General features: G+C 43.2%; 2 protein-coding genes across 4 annotated transcripts; one reads left to right on the top strand and one right to left on the bottom strand.

Annotated features, from left to right (window-relative positions):
* The first annotated feature begins 924 nt into the window (after positions 1-924).
* On the top strand, positions 925-7,331 carry LOC140336970 (histone-lysine N-methyltransferase SETMAR). The gene is made up of 2 exons (XM_072420443.1): positions 925-1,038; positions 4,584-7,331. Exons 1-2 carry the CDS (start codon positions 955-957, stop codon positions 5,358-5,360), a joined length of 861 nt encoding a protein of 286 aa, XP_072276544.1. The 5' UTR covers positions 925-954; the 3' UTR covers positions 5,361-7,331.
* Positions 6,262-25,271, bottom strand: SUMF1 (sulfatase modifying factor 1). 3 transcript variants are annotated; one of them, XM_072420441.1, is made up of 10 exons: positions 25,079-25,271; positions 22,627-22,800; positions 21,719-21,793; positions 18,157-18,239; positions 17,431-17,538; positions 15,857-15,979; positions 13,732-13,846; positions 13,335-13,448; positions 11,876-11,935; positions 7,050-11,161 (listed from the first exon to the last, which is right to left on the bottom strand). In XM_072420441.1, the coding sequence occupies exons 1-10, from the start codon at positions 25,256-25,258 to the stop codon at positions 11,063-11,065; spliced, it is 1,131 nt and encodes a 376-aa protein (XP_072276542.1). In that variant the 5' UTR covers positions 25,259-25,271; the 3' UTR covers positions 7,050-11,062. The 3 variants fall into 3 exon arrangements, 2 of the variants coding, with proteins under 2 accessions (XP_072276543.1, XP_072276542.1); XR_011921971.1 differs by having other exon boundaries at positions 11,117-11,161; positions 13,321-13,448; XM_072420442.1 differs by lacking the exon at positions 17,431-17,538 and having other exon boundaries at positions 6,262-11,161.
* Positions 25,272-26,265: the final 994 nt, after the last annotated feature.

Genomic DNA, 26,265 nt, shown 5'->3' on the forward strand with positions numbered 1-26,265 from the left:
TGACTCTTGGGGGCCCCAGAACAATGACACCCTGTCACTTGGGGTCAGAACAAGGACACACCACCACTTGACATTCACATACTTGTCCCAGTGAATCTCTAATCAATGAAGAATAAGAATGACATCCCTGAAACATAAAATGACAAGTTCGCCAATGTCTCTTTTTATAGCACTGCCCCTAGTGGTCAGATAGTTGCACTGCAATCCAATGAAACCCTATCATTCTGCATGGCATTAAAGGGAAGCAGGAGGATGACCATAACAGCTATATACCTGGATCTATGATTACATGATGGCAGCGGGATTTACTTTATACAATGGCACACACATCGCATCCTGCACTTTTACAATGAACTTCTCCTACTTGGCTATTTAGGGGGGAATACGAGGAATCAGAGGGTTAAATCACTGGGAGAAACAAACAAGAAAAACCTGACAAAGGATCTAACATTCCCCAATCCATCCAAAACTAAAGGCAAAGATTGGCTTTAATGCATTTTACTGGAATGGGAGGTTTATAATTATTATTACACAGTATTTATATAGTGCTGACATATTATGCAGCACTTTACAGAATCCATAACCATGTCACTGGCCCTTAAAGGAGCTCACAATCTAATGCCGCTACCATAGTCATATGTCATTATTACAGTCTAAGGTCAATTTTAAAGGAAAGCCAATAAACTATAGGAAAGAAAATCGAAATGATTTCAGCAGTGACTACAATATATCATTGAGCATCTGTAACATTAAAATAAACTTGCACAATTATCTAAAAAATTAAAAGCTGCCATTGCTAAAATAGCAATCCCTTTTCATTCTGGCTGCATCTTTATCATGACAGGTGCGCTTGAAGGCCAGTTATGTCGCCAGCTGTAATGTTCACTTTCCACCAGCAGGTGGCGCCAGTATCAAGCAGGAAGCTTCTGCCCGGTGCAGGGCGGATTGGAGCTAATGGAGCCCGGGGATGTGTGTGGCGGCCTGGAGGCCCTCCCGGTACCTGTGTGCGGGCCCTGGGAGGATCTTTGCCCCTTCCAGGTGAGCAAAAAGACCTGTGTGGCCCTGGGGGGTAAAAGGGAGCGGTGCGTGACGGGAAAACGGGCTAACTGCATTCAGTGTACAGTATGGAGAGCATAGAGCAGCCTGAGATCTCATGGAGGATTCTGATTGGCTCAGAACTTTGTAACATTGCCGCAGGAGGGCAGAGAGCTCATAGAACCACCTGTGACCTCATACTGGACTCTGATTGACTAAGAATGGTGCTATACTTTCTACAGGAGGGCATAAATCTCATAGAGCCAAGTGTGATCTTATACTGGATTATGATTGGCTGGATTCTGATATACTGGATTCTGATTGGCACAGCAGTATAGGCAAAGCATCACCGTGTGCTTGGTTTCTATGGAACTCCAACATCATGCGCATTAGATCAAGAAGAATATTGTTGTAGCCCCGCCTAATGTCACAGCCCCGCCCCTGCCTCAGTGATATCATAACCATAGTCCCGCCCACTCAGAGCCAATCTGCTCCTCTAAAGCTAGGTACACGCTTCCAATAATTACCGTTAGAAAACGAACGATTACGACTGATCAACAATTATGCCTGAAGTATAAGTGATTGATCATATTGTGCGCAATTCTGTACATGCTGTAACGATACGATCGTTCATATATAATCCACCAATAGTGTACACACGCTAGATACAATTCTTTGAATGATGCAAGAAGTGACATGTAAAGGAGAAAGTGTATTGCAGAAACATGCACGATCACTGAACGACCGTACACACTATAGATAGCGAACAATCGTCGGCCAATCAGATCCGCCGTGACGGTCGTTCATTTCCAACGACTATCCTCATTCGTTAGCGTCGTTGGTCACCTTTTTTGTGAACGGTTTTTGGCCGATCCGTCGTTCGTCTTCAACGATAATTATTTGAAGTGTGTACGCAGCCTAAAGCCATCTAGGCACCTCTTACCCTCATCCCCTGGCTTACAAAGCCACTGCTACCACTACAAGCCTGATTTCAGCTTTCAGCTGGTGTGTGTCCACTTGAAGGAAGTTTCATATCTGTAGCGCTCACCTTCAATCCAATTTACGTTTAGAAGATGTGATGTACGCCAATCCTGAGATGTGACTGATGTTCTGGGGTGACTCGGAATGTGACAATTTAAGTACCTCCCTCTGGGGTATGCGATTGATTAATTATACGTTTCCCACACTGGAGTGGAAAACGTGGTGACGGTCTGCCGGGTGTTCGTTTTCCAGACGCTGCATTCACCAGGTGGGGGTGGGGTGAAGGTAAATGCTGGGTACCATTACCAGCATTGTATGAGGGCCCCTAGATGGCTCCCTGCCACATATTGTGATGGCTTTGGGGTGGAATTTATGATTGTACAACAGAGTGCCATTGTCTTCTGAGACAGGGAATGAAAAACTCATACTGGGGCCAAATATGTGCAGAACGAGTCGTGACAACAATGAGGACCTCTGCCAGGTCAGGGACCCCAGCCAGGAATTTCAGGTAGAAAATAAAAAATGTCATCAGGGGTCACACTCGTATTATGTGAAGGGGTGCCAGGCTTCCTAAAGAGGCGTTCCAATCCCATGTATAATGTTGGGGGATGCTGGGCTTTCTTAGGTGGGAAATAAAAATATAATCAGAGGGTCCCACTTGCTCCCAACACACGTGTCATGTAAAGGGGTGCTGGGCTTTCTTAAAGGAGCATTCCCATCACTTGTATAATATAAAGGGGAGCTAGGCTTTCTTAAAGGAGCATTCCTATTATTTTTATATCATTTAAATGGGTTCTTTTCTTTCTTAAATGGTATTCCCATTTACCCATATCATTAGAAGTGGTACTAGGCTTTATTAAAGGGGTACTCCCATCATTCATATCATTACAAGGGGCGCTGGGCTTTTTTAAAGGGACAGTCCCATCACTTATATCATTTGAAGGGGTGTTAGACTTTCCTAAATTGCTTTGTATATTAATTTAATTGGTTTATTAATGATACTTGTGTTTTGTCCAACCTATAATAATTTGCCAAGGCCACATCCGTAATATAATACATTGCACATCAAAATCTAAAAGATTTCATTGATTCATGGGACTTTAAAGGCAAAAAATCAAAATTCAAAAATAGCTGATTATAAACTGTATCCTTAATAAAAAGCATTAAAATCACTAACACATAAAACTTCTTTGCATAAAAACATGCAAACAGGATTTTCCTGTCCAGGTCACCCAAAATGGGGTGCACCCTGTTGGTATTGACACATTACCAGCATAGTCATCTATTTCTGCGTCCACTCTGATCCACGCTATCCATGCAATCCTTTATATAATAATTCGTATTATACGAAGGATTGCATAGATAGCAGGCAGACGCACACCGCCAAGATGTAAGGAGACTATTGTAGAGCAGTGATTTTTAACCACTGTGCCGCGGCACACTAGTGTGCCATGAGCGATCTTTAGGTGTACCGCGGGAAATTATCCAATTACCATTGTCGAGTGTCTGTGCTGTAGTGACTGGCAGAGTAATGTAATACTCTTCCATGTCAGTGGGTGGCAGTAGGTAACAGTTTTCTTGTTCATTCTTAGAGACAAAAGAATTAGCTACAGAGTGTCATTTTGTAACATTTTTGATTTGTGGTGTGCCGCAGGATTTTTTCAATGTAAAAAAATGTGCCGTGGCTCAAAAAAGTTGAAAAACACTGTTGTAGAGATCAGAGTGGATGCAGAAATAGATGACTATGCTGCTATTATATGGGTATACACACAGGAAATGAGTGAATAAGCAAGCAGATGACCTCTGAATATAATTGATTTCTAACTGAGAAATAATCCTAGTGCTGCTGTCCTTACTCACTATCACCCGTTTGGGTGAAATCCCACGTGCTGCAAACATCAGATGTCCCTGTTTTTCCTGAATAAGCCGATTTAGTTTGTGAAACGCGTCGATACAAAAGGGTGCACCCCTTTTTTGGGTGACCCGGACAGGAATATCTTATAGAGTGTTTGTTTGCACGTTTTTTAAAGAAGTTTTATGTGTTAGTGATTTTAAAGCTATTTATTAAGGATACTGTTGAGAATCAGCAGATATTTTTGAATTTTTTGGCCTTTAAAATCTTTTAGATTATGATGTGCAATATAATTGGATTAAAATTATTCTGTCAATTAGTAAAAAGACCTGTCACCAGTCTATTAGTTTTACAAAGCGTTCCCTAGTATTGTATACAGAGGAGCTGGGCCAACACAGATAATTAGCCACACCCCTTAAGATTTGATAGGTATGATGATTAGGGAGGGGTCTGTCCTTGGAATTGGACTCTTCCTTCCATGTGAATAAGAAATTCATCTAATATAGGATGTCACATACAGGATGGCAGCACCAAGCATGGGGGGGGTTGGATGCTACAAGTGGAGGATTTTCCATGTAAATCCCATAAAATATGATTAATACATGAAATCCTATAGGGAGACTTCTGTAGGAAGGATCACTCTGGTGACAGGTTCTGTTTATTCGCATTCTTTGGGTGCCACTGTACTTTTATTGTCTTTTTATTCCCTTGGCAGTACAACCCGGAGCTAATCTCTGGCCCTGGAGCGGATCCGGATCCCAGCGAGGTGACCATCCAAGGCTGCGAGTGCCGAGTTCAGAGCTGCATGGCAGGGCAGTGCCCATGTTTGGCGCAGGGTGACATCTACGTGAACGGGCGAGTGACCCTTCCCAGAGACACGCCCATCCTGGAGTGTAACATCCTCTGCGGCTGTTCAGAGAATTGCGCCAATCGGGAGACCCAACGCGGCCTGCAATTCCGAATAGAAGTGTTCAAGGTGCCTGGGAAGGGGTGGGGCCTGCGTACTGAGGAGGCGGTACCTAAAGGACGATTCGTCTGCGAGTATGCGGGGGAGGTCCTTGGCGCCAAGGAGGCGTGTCATAGGATCAAATCACAGCACCCCGATGCCAATAATTACATCATAGCCGTACGAGAGCACCTACACGGCGGGCAGACCCTGCATACGTATGTGGACCCCACACGGATAGGGAATGTGGGACGATTCCTGAACCACTCCTGCCAGCCCAATCTGGTGATGCTGCCGGTGCGGAGTCACTCCATGGTGCCCCGATTGGCGTTATTTGCCGCTCGTGATATACGGGCCGGGGAGGAGCTTTGCTATGACTATTCTGGGAGGTCGTTCAACACTGAACCTGAGGAAAGATCTCAGAGTGGGGAGAAGTGTGAGGAATGGGGCCCCGGGCCACGCAAGAGGTGCCTGTGTGGCACAGGTGGCTGTACGGGTTATTTACCCTTCGATAGTTCTTTGTATCAAGAACATTCCCTTTGCTAAGGCACCGCGCATCATTTGTTACATCTCAGTGCTGCTGATTTCCTGCACTTCCTGTCTGCATGCACTGCAGTGATGGCTACATGACACTTCTCAGGGTGGGCTTCCTGTAGGTGACAACAATGGACCATAGACCACTCCATGGGAATCCTGGGTGATATGGTGACAATTGGGAGTACGAGACATAGGGTTGTCACCCTACAGCAGGACATACCTGAACATTAGAGAATCAAAATCTTATTAAAATTACATTTTTAGTTTATATCTTTATTAAAGTCTTTACCCACCTAAAACCTTTTTTTTGGATTGCGTGGGGAAAGAATCCAGCAGGAAGATCAGATTACACAGTGCAGTGCAATCATTCTCAGAATGGGTGTGTGCCCCCTACTGGTAGTGACGGGTATAACAGGCGCAGTGTGATGAATACATTTTTGTTATATTGTGATACTATCAATATCAGATGATGATGGGATGGGGAGGGGTTGTTGCCCCCATATGATACAATGTATCATATGAGGATATGGGGGAGGGGTTAGCGCCCCCCCCATATTATAAATTGTATCAGATGATATGGGGAGGAATTAGTGTCCCCCCCTATATTATAAATTGTATCAGCTGATGATATGGGGGAGATGTTAGTGCCCCCCCACCATATTATACCTTGTATCACAATGCATCCCCCGCTGTATATTGATGATTTAAGCTGCAGGGTCTTTGTATCACAAGCGAATCTTTATTCCTGTGCACAATGCGCGCCATCTCTTCCTCCCAGCTGCGCTTCAATAAATCCACTGCTTATTATAGCACCAAGGGGCGGTCAGCAATCCGCCCCCATAAACCATCTCCATGTCACCGCTTCCTGACGACACCCCCCTCCATCCCAAAAAACAGAAAGACGCCAATGAGAAAAATCACAAAAATAACTTTATTCACATAATTTATGCACAATTTATAGAAAAAAAACACATCAGGTGGTCCATCCAGCTAACAATGCAAGTTGAACTCCTATGAACTCCTATGAACTCTGTGGACTTTGCAACAGGGCCTGTCTGTGCTGGTCCAGCTGCTAAAGTGGTGAGTGCTACTGCTACTGTGGACTTTCTGGACTCTGTAGTTGAGTCCACCTGTGCTGGCCCAGCTGCTGAAATGGTATGTTCTACTGCAGACTCTATAGCTGGGTTCACTTGTGCTGGCCCAGCTTACTGAAATGGTATGTGCTACTGCCCACTCTGTGAGCACTATGTCTGCAGTGAGGTCTGCTTGTGCTGGCCCAGCTGTTTAATTGGTGGTGGAGGTTGCTAGGGGTGTTTTAGTGAGGGAAAGGTCCCAGTCTCTACAGGTCACCCTAGTGGTCATACAGCGCAGTTATGCTGCTGCAGTGGGGGGAGTCTTAAAGCAATGTAGGTCCCCAGCCAGGGGCGAGGAGAGTATTAAGATGAGGAGGCGCCACAAGTGCCTTAATGATCGCTTCCTCTATAAATAGGATTAGAGGAATTTCTATAGTGAGGGAAAGGTTTCGCTGTGAGTGCATTACGACGTTACTAATGACATATTTTGGGGTTAGTAGGTAGAGTGGTTTGGTTTTTTGAGAGGTGTTTTTCTTGGTTATAAAAGTCCAATCTTTGGAATAATACGTTTCCCTTTTCTAGAATATGTTATTTATATGTAAATAAGGTCGGTTTACAGAGGTGGTTTCTTTTTTCAGGTATAAGGCCCCAGTATTTCTGTATTGAATGTTCTTAGTTTCTCTATGCTGAGTTTTTTGCCAGGATCTGGCAGTTTTTTTTTTTTTTGTTACACTGGGTTTCCAGGTAAAGGTTTTCTATGTAATGATTTAATTATTGTGTAATGTGATTTTTTTTACTATTACTGTAAAATATGTTTATAGTGTGATTTGTTTGTTTTTTTTATGTTTGTAAGAAAATAGCAAGCTGATTGTCAGTATTTATTTTCAATAAAAAAATCTCCAGCTAACACTGCAAGTGGTGAGTGCTGCTGCCGTTATGAACTCTGTGGACTCTATAACAAGGCCTGCCTGTGCTGGCCCAGCTGCTTAAGTGGTGGGTGAGATCTTGCTGTAGGCCACTATGGGTGCTCCCGTGTGGGAGAGAAAGGTCCCAGTCCCTGCAAGTCATGCTAGTGGGGCTATGGGGGGACGACAGTGTAGGTATGCTGCAGTGGGGGGGGGGGAATTTAACAGCCGAGGGAGGTTTACTCCTTTCCGTCTGGTTTTAGGTTCCCCCTGCACCCCGAGTATAAAAGGAGAAATGTGTTTGAGCTGAGGTGGAGAGGGCCACAAGTGGTGGATATAATCCTTGATATGGGAGGATATTTTTGCTCTTATTTATTCTGTTGGGTCCCAAGAAATTGACCTTTCATTTGTTGGGGCTGAGACATTTTCACCAGGGATGATGGAGATGCCTGTCTGGAAGCTAAATAGAGATCAGGTAAAAAAAAAAGAAATGTGGGACGTCCTAAAAGTGGGTCCCTGCCGGAGAAGGAGTTGCCCTTTAGTAAAAAGTTTGCAGCCCTCACTGGGGATGAGGAAGAATCAGCTGATAGCTCCTCAATGGCGGAGGGGCCGTCTGCTGGAGTCCTAAAGTTCTGTAGGTCCCCAGTAAAAGGCGTAAAGAGGCAGTTGTCTCTTAGTATGAGAAGTAAGGAATTCCTATAGTGCAGGAAAGGTTTTATTTCTGATTTTTTGTGTTATGAAATTTTTGTATTTACATTTTATATTCATGTTTAGGATTAATGTATTTCATAGTGAAATGGAGTCTAATATGAGATGTGCTGACTGATTTTGTTCTAGTTTATAAGACCTGGCTCAATAAGAGTGCGGAGTTTTCTGGTTAAAATATATTTTAAAATTCTGAAGTTTATAGTTTTTTCATTGAACAAGAGGGCATTTTTTGCCAGAGGAAAAGAAGTTTAATCTCCAGATAAGGAAGGGATTCTTCACTGTAAGGTCTGTGAAAATGTGGAATCGGCTCCCTCAGGAAGTAGTTTCAGCAACTACTATAGATTGATTTAAGGAAAAGCTGGATGATTTCCTAGAAGCACAGACTATAACTGGGGATTAAGCCTTTAATGTAAAAATAACAGTGACTGCTGATCCAGGGATCATCCAATGGCCTCACAGAATCAGGAAGGAATTTTTTTCCTTATTGGAGCAAATTGTACCAGGGTTTTTATAAGGGTTTTTCCTCTGGACCAACTATGTCCATAGGGTTTTATATCTGAGATTTGTTTATTTCTATAGTGGTTGAACTTGATGGAATAATGTCTTTTTTCAACCTAACTATGTAAGTATGTTTAGGATTAATGTATTGCATATGGAAATATGGTCTAACATGAGATGTGCTTTTGTTTTAGTGTATAAGACCCGGCTGAATAAGTGCAGGAAGTTTTCTGTTTTAGTGTATTATGAAGTATGGGTATGAAGTTTCATTATAATTTAGTATAAGATGTGATTTCTTTTTTATCACATAAGAACACGGGAAGTGTTTCTGTAGAAGTATTGTATTTTGTAAATCAAGATAATTTTCTTTATGAGAGGTTTTGATGCCCATAGAGTTAGTTTAATGTTGTGGGAAACGTTTTTCAGTTATTGTTGGTTCCTGGGTGAAGGTTTTCTTATGTGTTGTTTCTGTTTTTTTGCAATGTGATTTTTACTTTCTTGTGGAATATGTTTGATGTGCGATTTTGTTTTTCTTGTACTTTTGTAAGAAAAGGATGGGTTGATTGTAAGATTTTATTATACAAATAAAAATTTCCAGCTAACACTGCCAAGACAGCGCCCCCAGTGGCAGCAGACACCACTCACACCTCCTGTGCACTGCTGCATTGGTTGTGGCAGAGAATTCAGGGGAAGGAAGGAGTCTCTAGAAGAGCACCAACCACCTCAAACTGAAACCAGTTTTTCAGTGGAGTGATGCTTTGTAAACTGCTTATAGGAGGGCAGCCATTGCTAAAAATGCTAGTTTCTTGGCTCTCATATGGCCCTCTGCCTTCAATACATTCTGAGTGTCCCAAACAAATATGCAGATCTAAAATCTCAATCTGGATAAAAGTTTCTGCTCAGTGACTCCAAGGATTGAAGCAGTAGATCAGCATGACACTCATCGCCACCAGCAACGTGTGCCTCCAATTCCCTTATCATAGGTTTCCATTATTTTGGCCGAATGGTCCATGATTTCAGTGCCAGCACTGACAATTATTTACCAATTACCAAACTTTTTAGCACACCACAACAGCCAATCAGCATCGAGCGTACCGGTCAGGTGTCAGGTCAGCCACGCACAGTTGAGATATACAAAGTGCAGTGGTAACAAGCAACGTGAATGTACATATGGCACTGGCAAAGCAATGATCCAAGTCTTATGAAGCCACTTACCCCATTCAGGGCAAAATGATGGTGGCAAAGGGCCACCCCAAGGATACCTACCTTAACAAAAATACCCAGAGCTCCTGGTTTAGGAATGCATGTGACCTCCTTCGATGTGACAGCACCCAGGTCTAGCAGCCAATAGTTAGGCTCCAGCATTGTCACATGACTGTTGTCATACTTGTAATAAAACAGGATCTGTACTTACCATTCCAGCAGCCTGTAAGTTGAAATGCTGCCACGTTGATGCTCATAGCTGATGCAGGCAAAGAACAGACCAGATTGGACAAATGCCTGTTTCCCCCCACCCAAGGTTTGCAGTGGTTCTTCCCACCAGCTGTAAATTCTGCACTGACGTTCTTTTCAGCAGAAGAAACCATGGTGTGCAGTGGGGGAGTAACTATTCCAGAAGAGCTCATTAAGTTTCAGGACCTGGCAACCATTGAAGGAGTATACCAACAAACAGCCCACCAGACAGGTAAGTACCTTGCTGCTATTATCACAGGTAGGTCATTCCTTACAAGGGGCCTGTGTAAACATAAAACACATTGAAAAACACAGGTACAATTTTGAGGAATCCGAAACAAAATCCTGAGATCCCATGATCCCTTTGCAGTACATAAAAGGAATACTCACATGCCACAACATCCTAACGAACAGGAAGACCAACTGCAAAAAAGATACACCAGCAGAGGCGGCCATGTGAATGAAATATCTGCAGATTTCAAATAGTGGGGTCTGCAAAAGCCATCTGCTGTATTGACTTGGCACTCGCTCCTTGAAATAAAACAACCTCTGTAGCCAGGGCTGCATACAATGCATCTTTGTGGTGCTCCTAAATCAAGCATCATAGGACCATCGTTAGAATAAAGATAGCTGGGGGAGTGAAGCCCAATGCAGGACAACAGCATTGTCATGCCGTACCACAAGCAGCAGATTCTTTGTTGAACTGAATACAGTGCCCCCTCCTCTTTGCTGGTTAGATCTGGTATTACAGACTGAACTCTTGTAATGCAGGATTGGAGGTCACCGCAAGTCAGTGGCCTGTGGGTTGCCCTTTACCACAAATCCCCTATAAATTGTACCTGTGCACTATACACATGAACACACACGTGCATGACTAGAATTTTGGCCTGACCACTCTACCTGCCACCCTTCAAGCTTCATGACAGGTACACTTTATGCTCAATGATGCTGATTGGCTGCTGTAGACAGATTAAAAAAAATATTCTAAATCTTCAAGTCTTTGATGGGACATTACGTGCGGCTGTCCCCACTTGTGATTCGCTACGTTGTGAGGTGCTGCTAACGATTGGCTTGGCTACTTGGCGTCTGCAGCACAGCGGAAGCCCAGATTGGAGGCGGAGCTTTCCAGGGTGTTTTGACTGCGGGCCGCACAGCGGTACCTGTAGCAATAAGACTGAATAGAGAAGAAGATGATCAGAATATAGAACAGTATCAGTGCTGACAGCAGAAACAAACATGAGCCAATCAGAATGACATTGTCAATATGATATTGTCCAATCAGCCGTTAACTTTAGTAAAAACCGCTCAAAACAATGAGGAGATCTAGGGATGCCAGAAGCTGAAGTTACATGAAAATCCTGAAGTCACGTGTAGAAGTCTCACAATTCCCACTGACCTCCTGAACCTCCTTTGCACTGAAAGGGGCTGAGCCAAGCCTGACTTACTTTTTTGATAAAACTTTTTCAATTAAGTTACACCACACAGCAGGTTTTTGCTGGGATTGTGATCTTTGACTCATTCTGACTCCAGGCTGTTCTCCATGCAGCTCGCATGGCAGCAGAGTGGACAGAGGACCCCAAATATCCACTCAGTGGCCCTTTTATATAGGAGAGCGGATATCCATCCAATGGACTCCACACATTTATGCAGAGTGGTATGGAGCCTGCTGTTTCTCACGGGGTGTTCTCTGCATACAGAACATTTTGTGATTGAGGAAAGGCTCCTGTGACCTCCTGGCTTAGGTCTTGCTTTCTTGGTTCCAAAACAAAGCGCAGAGCTCATTAGTGAGTTTTTAGCAGCCCAATTGCCCTACTTAGACCTAAAAATTTGTCATTTTCAATTACAATTATGGTGACAAATAAATTACACAACGACCGTCATTGCTCACCTTGTGGCACATGTATGAACCACCTTTCTTCACTTTGTCCTTTCCAAAGCTGGGACCTTTCTATACAGAACAAAAAATAAAACTTACTAAATATATATATAATGGATGGCTGACAGATTTCTGAAACTCAACCTGGATAAAACAGAACTCATCCTCTTCCCTCCCTCAAATTCCAAATTTCCCCCGGACATATTTCTAACTGTTAACAACACTGTTATTCATCCCTCCCCTCAGGCACGTTGTCTTGATGTCACCTTTTATTCTGCATCTTCTCTCATTTACCCCTCATATTCAGAACATCTTCAGGTCCTGTCACTTTCACCTGTGCAACATCTCCTTGTACATGCTCCTATCATCTCTCTTCTGGACTACTGTAACATCCTCCTCTTAGGTATTCCACTAACCGGACTCTTCTCTACAATTTATTATGAATGCTGCAGCCAGATCCATCCTTCCCACCACTCATCTTCTGTAGTTCTCTTCATTGGCTTCTATTTCACCTGAGAATCAAAATCAAGCTCCTGTGCTTTGCCTTCAAATCCCTCCACAGCTCTTGTACCACTTACTTTTCTGACCTGGTAGAAAAATACCCCCCTAGCGGCTCTCTTAGCTCTTCCAATGACCTACTAATGACTTCCTCACTCATAACCTCATCACATGCATGGCTCCGAGACTTTTCTGGAGCTGCCCGATTCTCTGGAATGGTCTTCCTCGTCCTATTCGGCTTGCTCCTACTTGCTGCTCCTTTAAAAGAGGCCTTAAAGCCCAACGCTTCAACCTCACCTACTCGTCTTCTTCTGTTTCCTAAACCCTCACTACTTTCCACCATTCCATATCCTCCCTCCTATTGTGTGTTACTTCCCCCACCTCATAGATTGTAAGCTCTTCGGGGCAGAGTCCTCCCCTCCTCTTGTGTCACTGTCTGTCATTTACAACCCCTATTTATTGTACAGCACTGCATAATAGGTTGGGGCTAGGTTCCTTTTTAATTAATGAGTTTATGAAAACTTGATTTAAAATATGTTTTACATTGTCACATTGAATGGATTGTTGATTGGCTTTTGGAAAGCTGATTTAAAAGGTGCAATGCGATGTTTCAGGCAGCGGGGCATCATTACGAATTCAGTCAGAGCTTTTCCGCCAGTCCCGGACAAAATTAGCTCCAGGGAACACACTGACATATTAGTGAAGATGACAGTGATGATGTATGAAGTGCAGAATAATATCCCCATATATATATATATATATATATATATATATATATATATATATATATAATAAAACATATAAAAGTCTAGTTTGCCTTTAAAAGATATAGAGGAACTGTTGGGGATGTCGCCTTGGATCTGGCAGGAATTGATTATGGCACCAGAGGATCAGATAATGCGTTGAGGAAAATGTGACCATGGACCATCAGGCCAATCAAAGGGAATTGTGGGAATTACCAGGAAAGACCCACCGGGTTATGGGCTTGATCCGGAGAGTGTTGGGTGGTCCACCAATCCGCTGTCCATTCCCAAACGTTTCCCACCATATTGTAAAGGCCATAACCATTGGCAGGGAAAGCCTTCACCTGCAGAGAACAGAAACAGAACATCCGAGACATTCATAACCATGAGGAATAAATAATAGTACAGATACATCCTAATATAGGGACATTTATCCAACTGTACACCCAGAGCCACTGGTTTATAGATATTTCGCCCCCCCCCCTTCCTCAATCCAGTGGCAGCCCATGGGAAAATGGCAATTTCCTGCTCAGACTTCCAGTGGATGTATTAATGATATAAAGTGACAATCTCCCTGTCCTAGTTTTAAATTTTACAGCATTGGATGAATAAATTGGGGAAACTTACTGGTGATGTCTTCACATATCCGTCCTCTCCAGTGTTGGTGTTTGGAAAATTGCCTTGCCAGACATTGGCGTAATGTTGCCCTTTTGGCTCCAGTACGTTCCCCCATGGAAAGAGTCTTGGAGAGAGAATACAAATAAGACATTGAAGGTGGTGGGATGACCAACTAGGAATGTAAAGCAAACAGCAGAAATTCATTTTAATATGTTCGTCTGAAATGCTCTGGATTGGCATTGGATTCTGCACAGAGTGAACTTCTAGTGGTGAGGGTTTGCTGGTTTGCTAATAAAGTGGTACATTTAAAAAGACTCAAGTCCCTCTTTAAGTGAACCTGTATTATGTATCTGAGCAAACAGTAAAACTATGTTAAAACAAGATCAAATATTAATAACAATAATAATATAAAAAAAAACACTCAATCACCTCTGTAGCTGTGGGCAGGGTGGTACATGGATAGCCCAGATAACATCCACATATAGGGCCTGATTTGATAAAGCTATAATTAATAAATAAATATATATATATATATATATATATATATATATAGATAATATTCTGCACTTCATACAATAATCAGTAAACCTGGCTTTAATCCTGAGCCGCCAATAATGAAGGGGGGCAGGGACTGTCAGGATGGGGATGAAAGGGGTAGATAAAGCTGGATATTCCGAAGCCAGGAAATGAGTCAGAGCCCTATTAGATTTGTACCAGCTTCTAATGCACATTGTTAAAAGCGCAATGTGCAGTAGGATCAGTGGAAGCAATTTCAGTCCAGGAGAGGAGCCGATACAACTGTGCAAGACTGAAGGGGGAGGCCGGAGGGCAGATTTATTGTCCATAATCTAGGGACAGGTTCTTTTTAATGTAACTATCAGCATGTCAGCAGACAGATGACCATTTATGGCTTTTTTTTGGTAATAAATAAATGAAATTAGTAACGATATCTATAATTAATTTGTGATGTTCTCTTCCTGTACAAAGCAGGGAATGTGTTACTATTTTTAGGGCAAACATGAAATGGAACATCTTGTAAAGGACAAAAAGAGGTTTTATCACAACCGGCTGCTGAGATGATGGCAGAACCTTATCAGACACTTCACCATGGGCCAGCTGTGGTGCCGGAGAGTCGCACGGAGGACAAGCACATGTATAACCTTAAAGAACCTTTAAAGCCCTCCCAATCTGTAAGGGGTAATTGCTTGTCTTGTTTAAGGAGGAGTACAAAAGAAGTAAAACTTCTCCTGCACCCCTGAAACAGCCAGAGCTGCACTAGATCACTGCACTGCAGCCTCTTCTTAAGTCTCACTACTCGGCTGATATTATCATCCCCAGTACAAGTATATGAGCCTTGCACTGTACCGAAAGGACCTCATCTCACCAGTGGCTGAAGGAGCATGGAGGAAGGAAAGTTTTACTCCAACAGCATCATCTTCAAGAATATGATGGTCATTTAACGTGGCAATGGGTATCAAGGGTGCAAATGACGTATGCCTGCAACTTTCATTGCTGAGCTCCTTAAGTAATCTGCCTGTTTTAAAGTTGCATCCTTGAGCTGTAATGCCAAAAATCAGTGACTTGGAACAGATATACAGATAGCAAAGTCAGACTTCTGTACTGCATACTTGTTGCTGGTCATTGATTGAAGCTGGAGGATCACAACTGGTCAACAACTGCAACCTGCACCTTTTCCAAGACAAGTTTTCTTTCCTGAAAAACTTCAGGTGTTATTGAAGGAATCATTTGGATTTGTAAATGAAGCCTGCAGACAGTCATTATTTTGAATAATATGTCTGTTTTTATGTCTTCTTTTACTCTCTCTGGACCAGATAGACCAAAAAAAATGAGTTGGCTAGGTCTGTCCTGCTCTATGACCTATCCCAGGCTGGGGTGTCATTGCCCCAAGCCCCACATCATAGGGTTCCCCTATGTTTAAATGTTCAGGAAGGCTGTCCTAGTTAGTGACCATTCTCGCCTTACCCAACTGTTCTCAACACCATAACCCCCCTGTTCCTGGTTATTTCAAGGGTCCCCCCCGTTTGTTGGGTTTGATATTTTGTGAATTTTGCTATAGGGTGTAGAATATTTTCCTTCTTATTGAACACATGAGGGATCTATAGAGATCAGTCACCTGTTCTCCAAGCCGCCTCTGCAGGCATATTCCCACTCGGCCTCAGTTGGAAGGCGCTTCCCAGCCCAGGTGCAGTAAGCGAAAGCGTCGTTCCAAGACACGTGAACAACTGGATGATCCATTCTGCGAATGACAGGAGAGAAGGGATTAACCCAGATAACGTTACATAGATCCATAAGGCTCCATCATACTTCCTGTTGATGATTCAGCTCATCCACACTTTTACTGCAAAAAGCAGCACATTTGAGCTTTAGGGAAGCAGAAGCCGGTGAGATAATAATTAGGTAACTGTTAAATACCCAGAAGAGGCGGAATAATGAAAAATGTAGAAAGTAAAATAACAAACACATGTAAAACAATTGACAATAAAATCAACTGCAGACATAAAGCAAACCCATTACTGACAATCCCCAGCTATACCAATAATTATGCCAACGCAGCAATCACATTTTCAACATTTGTGGAGTCTTAGCCAAATATACAGAAACCCTGCTTAGAGAAGAATCGGCTTCCTTTCAGTAATTTGATGACATTTGCTGAAATCACAGTAATCTTTCCTAAATTTAGACACAGCCTGTCACTCTGCGTTAGTCACAGCGCCGGGACAGACCGAGCAAAGGTTTTCCCTTCTTCAAAGAAATAATGAAGCTCCATAAACACAAGCAGATTACATTCACCAATATGTATAATAGGTAGAAATCTCTGCACAAACAAATTATGGAATATAATTACCTTCCCTGTGTGACCAAATGTGGAATATTAAATGCTCTATCGGGTTATTTTATACCTAAAGCTGGGGTATGATCTGATTTTTTCTAAAAAAAAGATAAAAGGTGAAGAAGCTTTTACGGTCCTTACTGCCACGGGAGCGCATAGCTTCTTGGGATACCGTCATCCCAGGAGGCTTCTGGCTGGTCCTTCTGCACATGCCCAACATTGGGCATGCACAGAAGAAGCTTTTTCCTACATGGGAAAAACATGCAGATTATTATTAGCCAGTATTTATATAGCGACCACATGTGCAGCGCTATACAAAAATCCAGTCATGTCACTAGCTGTCCCTCAAAGCGGCTCACAATCTAAGGTCTCTACCATTGTTATATATCATTACCACAGTCTAAGGTCAATTTTTGGGTGAAGCCAGTTAACCTAACTGCATGTTTTTGGAATGTAGGAGGAAACCACAGTACCGCAGAAAACCCACACAAACATGGGGAGAACCTGAAAACTCCATGCAGATAGTGTCCTGGGTGAGATTTGAACTTGGGACCCAGCTCTGTAAAGGCCGGAGGGCTAAACTCTAAGCCACCGTGCTGCCCATTATCTCAGGCAAGCACACAATGTTTTCCCTATTTACAGCAGGCTACGTCAGACGATCTTACGCCCATCCAGTGCGAGATCGAGTGACGTAGCCAGAAAAAGAAGGAAGGTGGACGAAGATGGCGGGGCCCGATGCTTCTCCAGAATGACACCTACCAATCAAGGCATTTTTATATGTGCATAACTCCTATCAAGGACCAGCCCCTGCTTGCACTATTTAAAGCAGAGCTTAAACTAAAAAAGAAAAATCTCACCGCAGATCCCTCTGGAGTTTTTCTGGATTGGGTCCCGTGTCAGGACGCAGGTGGATTCCAGGACGGTGCGGGACCCAATCCTGGAAAGCTCCGAAGGGATCACGGAATCTGCAGTAAAGTAAAGGTAAGCGAGATTTTTTTTTTTAGTTTAGTTCTGCTTTAAATAGTGCAAGCAGGTTAATGATAAGAGTTATGCACCATAAAAAAATGCCTTGATGTGCAGGAGTCAGTCTGGAGGACAGCGCTTTCCTAGTTAGGCTATCTTTGCATGCAGGCCACCCTAGGTAACATCCACATGTGATGCTGAGCCTCCACGTTTGAAAGAACTGAATTCTAATAAATGAATGAGGTGGGTCAGTGGGCAGAAGATACAGCAGCTCAGGATTTAGGATAACAAGACATACAATCAAAACTTTTTCAATGGCATGTGACTAAAGTGAATCGCACCAAATATGTCCCTGGCCTTCAAACATTACAGGTTAATGTACCTAGCTACATACATCTATCCAACATATTGGGTGGAGCAATAATTGCAGGCACTGCTACAGCGTGCAACTGCAGGAGTCACAGAGGTGATGGTTCCATGCTTGATAAGCGAGAGAGAGAGACAGAAAGCAAGATTGAAAGATTGTATATGTCCAGAAATCTTTAAGTTGATAAAACAATTTTTGGCTTTAGACATGATTCGGTTTTCAGTCAACAATGTTTGGTTTTGTTCTACTTTACCTGTCAGAGATGTCTGAATCCGGCCCTTCCGGATGCCTCCAATTTGCTCTTTTCACCGGCAACCACCAGGGTGCAGCCGCAACCTAAAGAACAAAAGGGGAATGGTGACATTAGCCATGTGTCGCTACCAATCTGCGCTACTCCACTCATCTGAAGCGTGAAAAAAAAAAAAAAAAAAAAGACGTGTGTCGCAGGAGCTGAACAATCTAGTCTACATGTGGAGCAGAAACTTCCCTCCGGCAAAATCTGGGCCATTCCAGTAAAACAGAAAGGACAGGAATGGTACAATGTTAGGGTTTTTTATCTTATCATGCGTCCCGCCACATGGGTGTCAGAAACATGGAAGTGCTGTGCTTTAAGCAGCTTTTCTTTTCTATGGGTCCTATAATACATGCAGCACCCAAATACGGATCATCTGTAAAAAAAAAAACTTTTTTGTGTCATGTCAATTGTGTCATGCGTTAAAAATGTATTAAAAAGTGCAAATTTCTTGGGCTCCCAGCAGAATAATGCAATTATAATTGCCTTTCATCTAATTAGCACAAATGATAATTAGCTGAGGGACGTGACGGTCCCTGGTGTAAAGGCGCAGCTAATCCAAATTCACGTTGAGCTCAGAAGCAGAAGACGGAAACGAAGGACCAGTGGAGAATATGCTGGAATGAGAGGTTTACCTTAAAGCAGAACACTGAGCAAAAAGCTAAATACGCAGAATAAATTTATGTATTGAAGTTGTTTTAGTTGTCAAAGTATTTGTATTTCTGTCCATCTGACTCAGAGATTTATACAGCTCTGCCACACAGAACAGCCCTGTCTGGTAGGGGAGGAGACCTGATACTATCCGCTGTAGTTCAGTAACACAAGTCTGGTCCCTCCCCCAGCCTGTGACTGGACAATAGAAGGAGAAGCAGCAGAGTGAGAGGAGTTCATCCTTCTGTCAAACTGCACTCTTCTTCAATCATAATGTCCCATGCACTGCAGCACAACTGATTGGTTCATTGGACAAGAAATCAAAGGGCTTGAATAAAGCTGAGCAAATGTGGTGCTGCAGATTTGAGGTTCTTTATTTGAGATTTAGGCCTGGGATGTCCTGGAGAAAATGGGTTGACCAGACACTCCATTCCTCTTCAGGAAATTTAGGATGGCAAGGAAGCACCTGGCTGAAGGTAAGGGAGTATGTATTTGAGACAGGGAGCCTGATTTATTAAAGCTCTCCAAGGCTAGGTAGAATACACTTTAATCAGTGAAGCTGGGTGATCCATCAAACCTGGAATGGATTTCCTAAAAGTTATTTGTTAGCAAAGGTTTTCAGTCCAGCACCAGATCCATTCCATGTTTGCTGGATCACCCAGCTTCACTGATTAAAGTGTATCCTCTTCAGCCATGAAGAGCTCTAATATATTAGGCCCAGAGATGGAGTTGGAGCCTGAGAACAGGGGTGGCTCAGGGAGGGTAACCTGATTGTAAAGCACAGATTCTGCAACCACACCACGAACAGATCCCTGTAGCAGAGGCCACAAACCTTTTACTACAGGGGCGCTTTGGGACTGTTATTGTGGACCTTTGCTAGTTTGAAGCTTATGTTTGGGGTTACCATAGCTCTGGAAAAAAGCGAAGTTCGATTCCTCTATATACTGATGATATCTTATTTATGATCAATAAACAACACTGATCCAGACTGTATGGCAGTGTCCTGTGTGATGATTTGATCCCGATAGCTCCACATATCACAATATCTACGACTATTCTGTCCACAGGGAGACAAGCTGACACCCTATTACAAAAAAATAATGGAGCCACTGGTAGAATAAACAGGAAAGAAAACTAAATTACAGCGGGATTAAAAACAAAAACTGCTCTGGTAAAGCTAAGGAAAGACTTCATCATGTACAACATGCCATAATCATAATCACACCATAACCCCAGAGTTTTGCTTTAAACTAATTGTGGGTTGCCTATAATTTGTAACCGTATGCAGCATTGTTAAGGATGGAGGAAGTGAAAGAGAATAAAAAGTGAGAGAGATAAAGAGGAAAAACAAGAAGAGATATAAGAGAGAGTGGACTGGTTTGGTGTCCATGAAATCCTATTTGCATACACACAGTACTATTGTAATGGATGCAGAGAAAAGAATTAATAATTATTAGGTTGTCTCGAGATGAAATATAAAAGCTAATTTGTACATTACGAAATGTTGTTTTGAAGCATTTATATGTTAAATTATTATTAGAGCTGCTCAACTTTTCTTTAAAAACAAATCAGTTAATAGGTGTAATGCTCTGTAATTCATCTGGGTTTGCAGAGCAGCCCACAGATTAGACAAATGGAGCCAATTAAAATATACATTTATGTCTGCAGCATTATGGATAGGAAGGAATAAGTGGAATGTGCAGTGTCCCTACGAGGAGACAGATTCCTGGGAAGGGAATGATAGATGGAGATCTGTGTGACTATCTACCTAAGTGAGAAGCCAAACACATGGAAATAAGCTTACACCTTTTACTGATCAGAATAAATGGAGAGAGGCTGCTGTCATGAGACTCCAAATGCAATCATGTTAAGTGAAACATGTAAATCTGATAAATAAAGAAAAGCTTTAAAGCAGAACTATAGTTCGGAATTCAATATCTGCAACCAGGCAGGATTTTTATTGCACAAGGTAAAGTTGATGTCCCTTCTGCAATAAAACATTCTTACCTGTTCCTTCACAATCTTCTCTTCTGAATACATTGAGCTGCTCAGTGTGGGATTTTGAGTGTCCCAGTGCTGCCGAAATGAATGCCCGCACACATGCACTGGGGTTACGTCACCCCAGCCTGGCCAATCATGATGACCGAAGATCCAACACACGGAAGAGGATGTGATTAAAATAACAGTGCCTGTGAAGGCGAAGGAGCAAGGACAGACGAGTGTACATAAAAGTTACGATCATGCAGCTACGTAAAGTTTATTGCAGATTGGACAGGAAAAGTATAACAGGTGACCTGATAGGGCCCTTTTCTGGTCTCTAATATGTCCAAAGACTCACATTGCCAACTCAAACAAAGGTTGAAAAGGGTGACCTTTTAAAGTCCATCCATGACTTAAATTCAGACCAGAGAGAGATAAAGGAGCCAGGGGGACGAACGGGCCGACCACCCGAAGGAGCCCGGGGGACGGACGGACCATCCAAAGGAGCCAAGGGGACAGATGGGCCGACCATAGACATAAAAAATAGAGGGATAGAGAAATGGACCCATGGAGAGAGACTGCTGGACAGACCAAAGGAAGGTGACAGACAGACTGAAGGAGAAACACAGATAGACCATGGAAGAATGGTGGATTGAAAGAAAACAGATGGGTGAACTGAATAAGACAAAATGAAGGAGTGAAAAAAAAATCTGAAGACTGGGAAACAAAATAAAACTGGAGTTGGTAATAGCAAAGTTTTATTTAACGTACAATACAAGCAAGTACGAATTCTGATTGGCCCTTATAGGTGGCGATGTCACTTCTGTCCTACCTTACTTTTTTCTAGTTTTCATGTGAATGAGAGGGCAGAGAGCTCTAACATTTCACTTACCGCCTGATGTATTTTACTCTTTATTTCTTCACTCAGCAGGCCTTCAAATACAAACGAGTCCCCATAATTCTCTGCCTGGAAATTATGTAAAATCACAAGAGTCACCTTTCTGTACCCAGTGGCTGACAAGGCCCCCCCACAGCCATCATGCATTTCAGAATTATCCCATGCATGTTTACCTATGCACAGTACAGTAAGTTATTTTTACAGGTCAGTCTTTATTTATGGAGCAACCACACACAAACTGAAAACTAAAATGACCTTCACCCGCCATCAAGAAGGAGGCGGTGAAAGAAGAAGGAGAAAAAGGAGGAGGCTGAGAAAAAAGAAGGACTCAGAAGGAGAAAGAAGTAGGAGGCAGGAGAAGGAGAAAGAAGTAGGAGGCAGAAGAAGGAGAAAGAAGTAGGAGGCAGAAGAAGGATAAAGAAGTAGGAGGCAGAAGAAGGATAAAGAAGTAGGAGGCAGAAGAAGGATAAAGAAGTAGGAGGCAGAAGAAGGAGAAAGAAGTAGGAGGTGGAAGAAGGAGAAAAGAAAAGCCGAGAAAGAAGAAGGCAGGGAAAGAAGAGGGAGGCGGGGAAGGAGAAGACATTGTCAGAATTAATTTCAATGATCAATAATCGATAATCACAATGGACAGCTTACCCATGCACAGTCACGTAAGTTATTTTTCTACGTCGGTCTTAATATGGAGCTGACACAGACAAACTGAAAACTAAAATGAGCTCCACCCACCATCCTTCTGGTAATTTTAGGGCTCCTAATGGATACTAAGACATTAATAAGATGAGTGGAGCTTAGATTTGACACCATGGTAGTTAAACTCTTCAAAGAAAAGGTTTTAGGGGGTGCAGAAGCTAACAAAAGAGAAAAGTCATGTCTGCTACCATGAAGATGATTTTAAAGCTTACCTCGGTCGTGTAATGGATGGCCTCCACAAACTTCTCGAATTCGGCATTGCTGACTTCATACACATCCATGTAGAAGGAAGCAATATGAACCTGACGAGCTGGGCCTTCCCCATCCGGAGGAATACCAGGGTTATCCGTTCCCATGGTGAACACCCCAGAGGGCAGTAGGACCATCTAGAAGGAATCACATGGATCTTATTTCCCAGTTAGAGAACATTCTCCCTCTGGTCTTATAGCAGTTATCCCATCAACTTCCTACCACTAACTACTGTTTAGTTGTCCTTCACCGATCACCAAATGCTGATCAGACCTCTGCCTCCCATTCCCAAAGAATAACAAGTCTACCCCATCATCAAGCATTGGTTAGTCATCTCCCAACCATCACAACCATTGGTTAGCTCCTCTCCATCCCCTTCATCACCAAACATTGCTCAATTATCCATCTCTCATCACCAACAACTGATCAGTTCTGCCAATTTCATCACCAACCATTGGTCAGTCCTCCCCATTCCATCATTTAATGGCAAGACCTTCCCCTACTGTCACCAACCATAGGCCAGCCCTTCCTCTGAAGTCTCCAACAATCAGTTGGTTCTCCAGCGTCTACAACAACTGGACAGTTCTCTCTTCAACAGCCATTGGTCTGTTCCCCACCTCTTACCAACTACTAGTTAGCCCTCCCCAATCATTCAACAACCATTGATCAGTCCTCCCCCTCCCACCTTACCACCATCTTCTGATGGGAGCTCTCCACCTCTTACCAACTACTAATCAGTCCTCCACCATCCATCAGGAAACATTGGTTGGCCTTCCCAGTCACCAATTATTGCTTAGTCATCCCCCAATCATCACTAACCATTCGTTGTTGTCACCCACCCCCCGTTCCCCAACCTTTTCCTAGTTCTCCACCTCCCATCACCAACAACTGGTCAGCCCTCCCCTTCAACAACCATTGATCAGTCCACCCTCTCCAGTCACTAACCATTAGCTGGCCATCTTTCCTAACCATAAACCATTGTTCCTCTTCCCCCCTTGTCCCCTGACCATGTTCTTCTCATCTCCAACTAATTATGAGATTTTCACCTCTCATCGCTAAACATTGGGCAGTCTTCCCCATCGCCAACCATTGCTCAGTTCTTCACCCCTCATCACTAACAAGTGGCCAGCCCTCCTCTTTCCTTTGACAACCATTGATCAGTCCACCCTCTCCGGTCGCTAAACATTGGTCAGTTCAGTTGTCCCATCTCAAACCATTGGTCTACCTTTCTTCCCCACCACCAATCAAGTATTCTCCCTTCTGTCATAAGTGATTGGTTATTCTTCTCTATCCCATACAGGTAGTCCCCGAGTTAAGGACATCCGACACACGGACGACTCCTAGATATGAACAGGGCTTCCCTGCTAGCTCCTGTACAGGACAGAGGCTTGATGAGGGGGAGGGGTGGTTTGCATGACTTGAAGAAGAAATCTTTTGCTAAACACAGCTGTATGTGGGTGATCTTAGGGGGTGAGCTTTTCTGCAACCTCTTGTAACTCTTTAATAACCAAGACAAACATTGCAGATCTTTTATTTTGCAAATGAAAGCACAGCTTGCTCCAGAGGTTAATGAATGTCTAGGCTCCATAAAGTTATTTTTTTTGCTTTGTTGTAATTAACTCACAGTGAGGATTTTATTCAGTAACTGACACCATGCCGCCTAATAATATGTTGAGACAAACATCTGTCATAATTGCATTTATTAAAATAATGTACCTGTTCTGACTTACATAAAAATTCAACTTAAAAACAAACCTACAGTCCCTATCTCTTATGTAACCCGGGGACTACCTGTACTGTCGTTTCATTCTCTACTGACCACAATTACCATGTGGTCAGCCCTCTCCACCCCATTCTCCAATTATTGATTCATCCCACCCCTTCCGCCCCCAACTACTAGTCAGTTCTCCCCTCCAATTGGTTAGTACCTTCACCTTAATAATCATTGGTCAGTCTTTCTTTTCATCTCACCAACTATTGGTTGGTACCCACCTTTCACCACCAATTATTGGTTAGTTGTTCCCCTCCCCTTATTAACCATTGGTCGGTTCCATTTTACTCCACTTCGCCAGTCCTTTCCTTTTTGTTATACAAAGATTCCCCCCTCCCATATAGTGGTGTCCTCCTCTTTCTGTGACCCCTGAACCATTTCCCCCTCAGACGTCCAGTTGCCTCCCTCGGTCCTCCTCCTCCTGCAGCACCCGGTCAGGAAACAATAAAATAAAAACCTCCAGGGACTCTCTGTCCACCTCCCCACAATATAACCCCCAATTCCCCAATGGGCGGATTATGGGAGTCAAGTTTGACTTGCAATCTTCTCTACTCCCAGGCCCCGCCCCTGCCGAATCAGACTACACCCTCCGTATGTGACCCCTCCCCCGCTCTAATGGAATCCACGCCCCCTGTAGCCCTTACCCCGTCCCTCTGCTCATTGGCCTCCCGAGAGTATTTGAACGCCGTGTTCTGGTGAGGTATGTGATCTTCAGGAGTCCCGCCTTCTCTGCTGGTCGATCCGCAGCCACAATCTGCCCCGACCGACCACGGACTGACCAGCAACACCACCGCAGCTAATAAAGCCGCAGTGCGCGCAGCCATCTTGCCTGGTCATGTGGCCTGAGTTAGAGTCAGCTGACGCGGCACGTGACCTTTAAGCTCGCGGAACAAGTGAAAGAACTGTAATAAGCCTGCTGACGCCTGGTCTGTGTCACGTGATGTGTGCGCATGACGTTTAGCCCAATTGCTATTTAAACAATATACAATATACCATTATTATTATCATTATTATTTAATATAACTGGTGTATTTTCCCTACAGTAAAAGAATGATTGTGTTTCTGTTAAAACTCAGTGTCTAGTAATGGTGACACTAGTAGATCATGCTTTTGGCCCATGAAAGGTAAAAGCAGTGGAACTTTATTGAGAGACAGAAGGTTGTCAGCTTATACCAGGAAGTGCCTGAATAATATTTTTATGGCAGGATCACCAGGGATTTTAATGAACAAAGCTGCAGGTTTTCAAAGACTAAAAACAACTTTTAGAATGATGTTCACATGTTAAAGCTTATATGATATTATTTTAATGAAAGTCAAAAGGCAATTCCAGCCACATCACATGACCAATCACATGGAGAGGCTCCATGGTTCTGAGCTACAGCACACACGGCTGAAGAGTAAAGACTACCTAATAAGGGGTTACCAAACACATTAAAGTGCCCCTCAGCTCACAGTTCCTTCCTCCTGTTACTTTTAAATATATCTTTAACTAGCCCCAATAATTATTCTATCCTTTGCCTAAAACTGCATATCCTTAATGCCTGTGGCTACAATTCATGCTCTGTGTCTTCATTTGTAGCCACCCCATGAGACTACAAATATGACCACGTCCCTCCATGATACACAATGCAAGGAATCATGGGACATGTAGTTTTCTTATAGGCAGGAACCTGACATTGCAGACACTCTACTGCCCTCTAGTGCTCAGCCAGAATTAATAAAAACTAGCTATGCTGATGCTAGACCATGTTGGTGGTAAGTAGGTTTTACTTGTGGTAGGTGTGCAATGTGGGTCGCCTGTAGGATGTGAGGGTTGTGTAGGTGGGCGAGG

Source organism: Pyxicephalus adspersus, chromosome 8, assembly GCF_032062135.1.
Source record: "Pyxicephalus adspersus chromosome 8, UCB_Pads_2.0, whole genome shotgun sequence".
In the NCBI taxonomy this organism is placed as follows: domain Eukaryota; kingdom Metazoa; phylum Chordata; class Amphibia; order Anura; family Pyxicephalidae; genus Pyxicephalus; species Pyxicephalus adspersus.

What these genes read in the sequence shown, in the direction of transcription:
- LOC140336970 (XM_072420443.1), top strand. Translation starts at nt 955, where the DNA reads ATGGAGCCCGGGGATGTGTGTGGCGGCCTGGAGGCCCTCCCGGTACCT. An exon ending in AGGATCTTTGCCCCTTCCAG is followed by an intron (nt 1,039 to 4,583) that starts GTGAGCAAAAAG and finishes TTCCCTTGGCAG; the next exon opens with TACAACCCGGAGCTAATCTC.
- SUMF1 (XM_072420441.1), bottom strand. Translation starts at nt 25,258, where the DNA reads ATGGCTGCGCGCACTGCGGCTTTATTAGCTGCGGTGGTGTTGCTGGTC. An exon ending in AGAGGCGGCTTGGAGAACAG is followed by an intron (nt 13,847 to 15,856) that starts GTGACTGATCTC and finishes TCTCTCTCCAAG; the next exon opens with ACTCTTTCCATGGGGGAACG. An exon ending in GATATGTGAAGACATCACCA is followed by an intron (nt 13,449 to 13,731) that starts GTAAGTTTCCCC and finishes TGTTCTCTGCAG; the next exon opens with GTGAAGGCTTTCCCTGCCAA.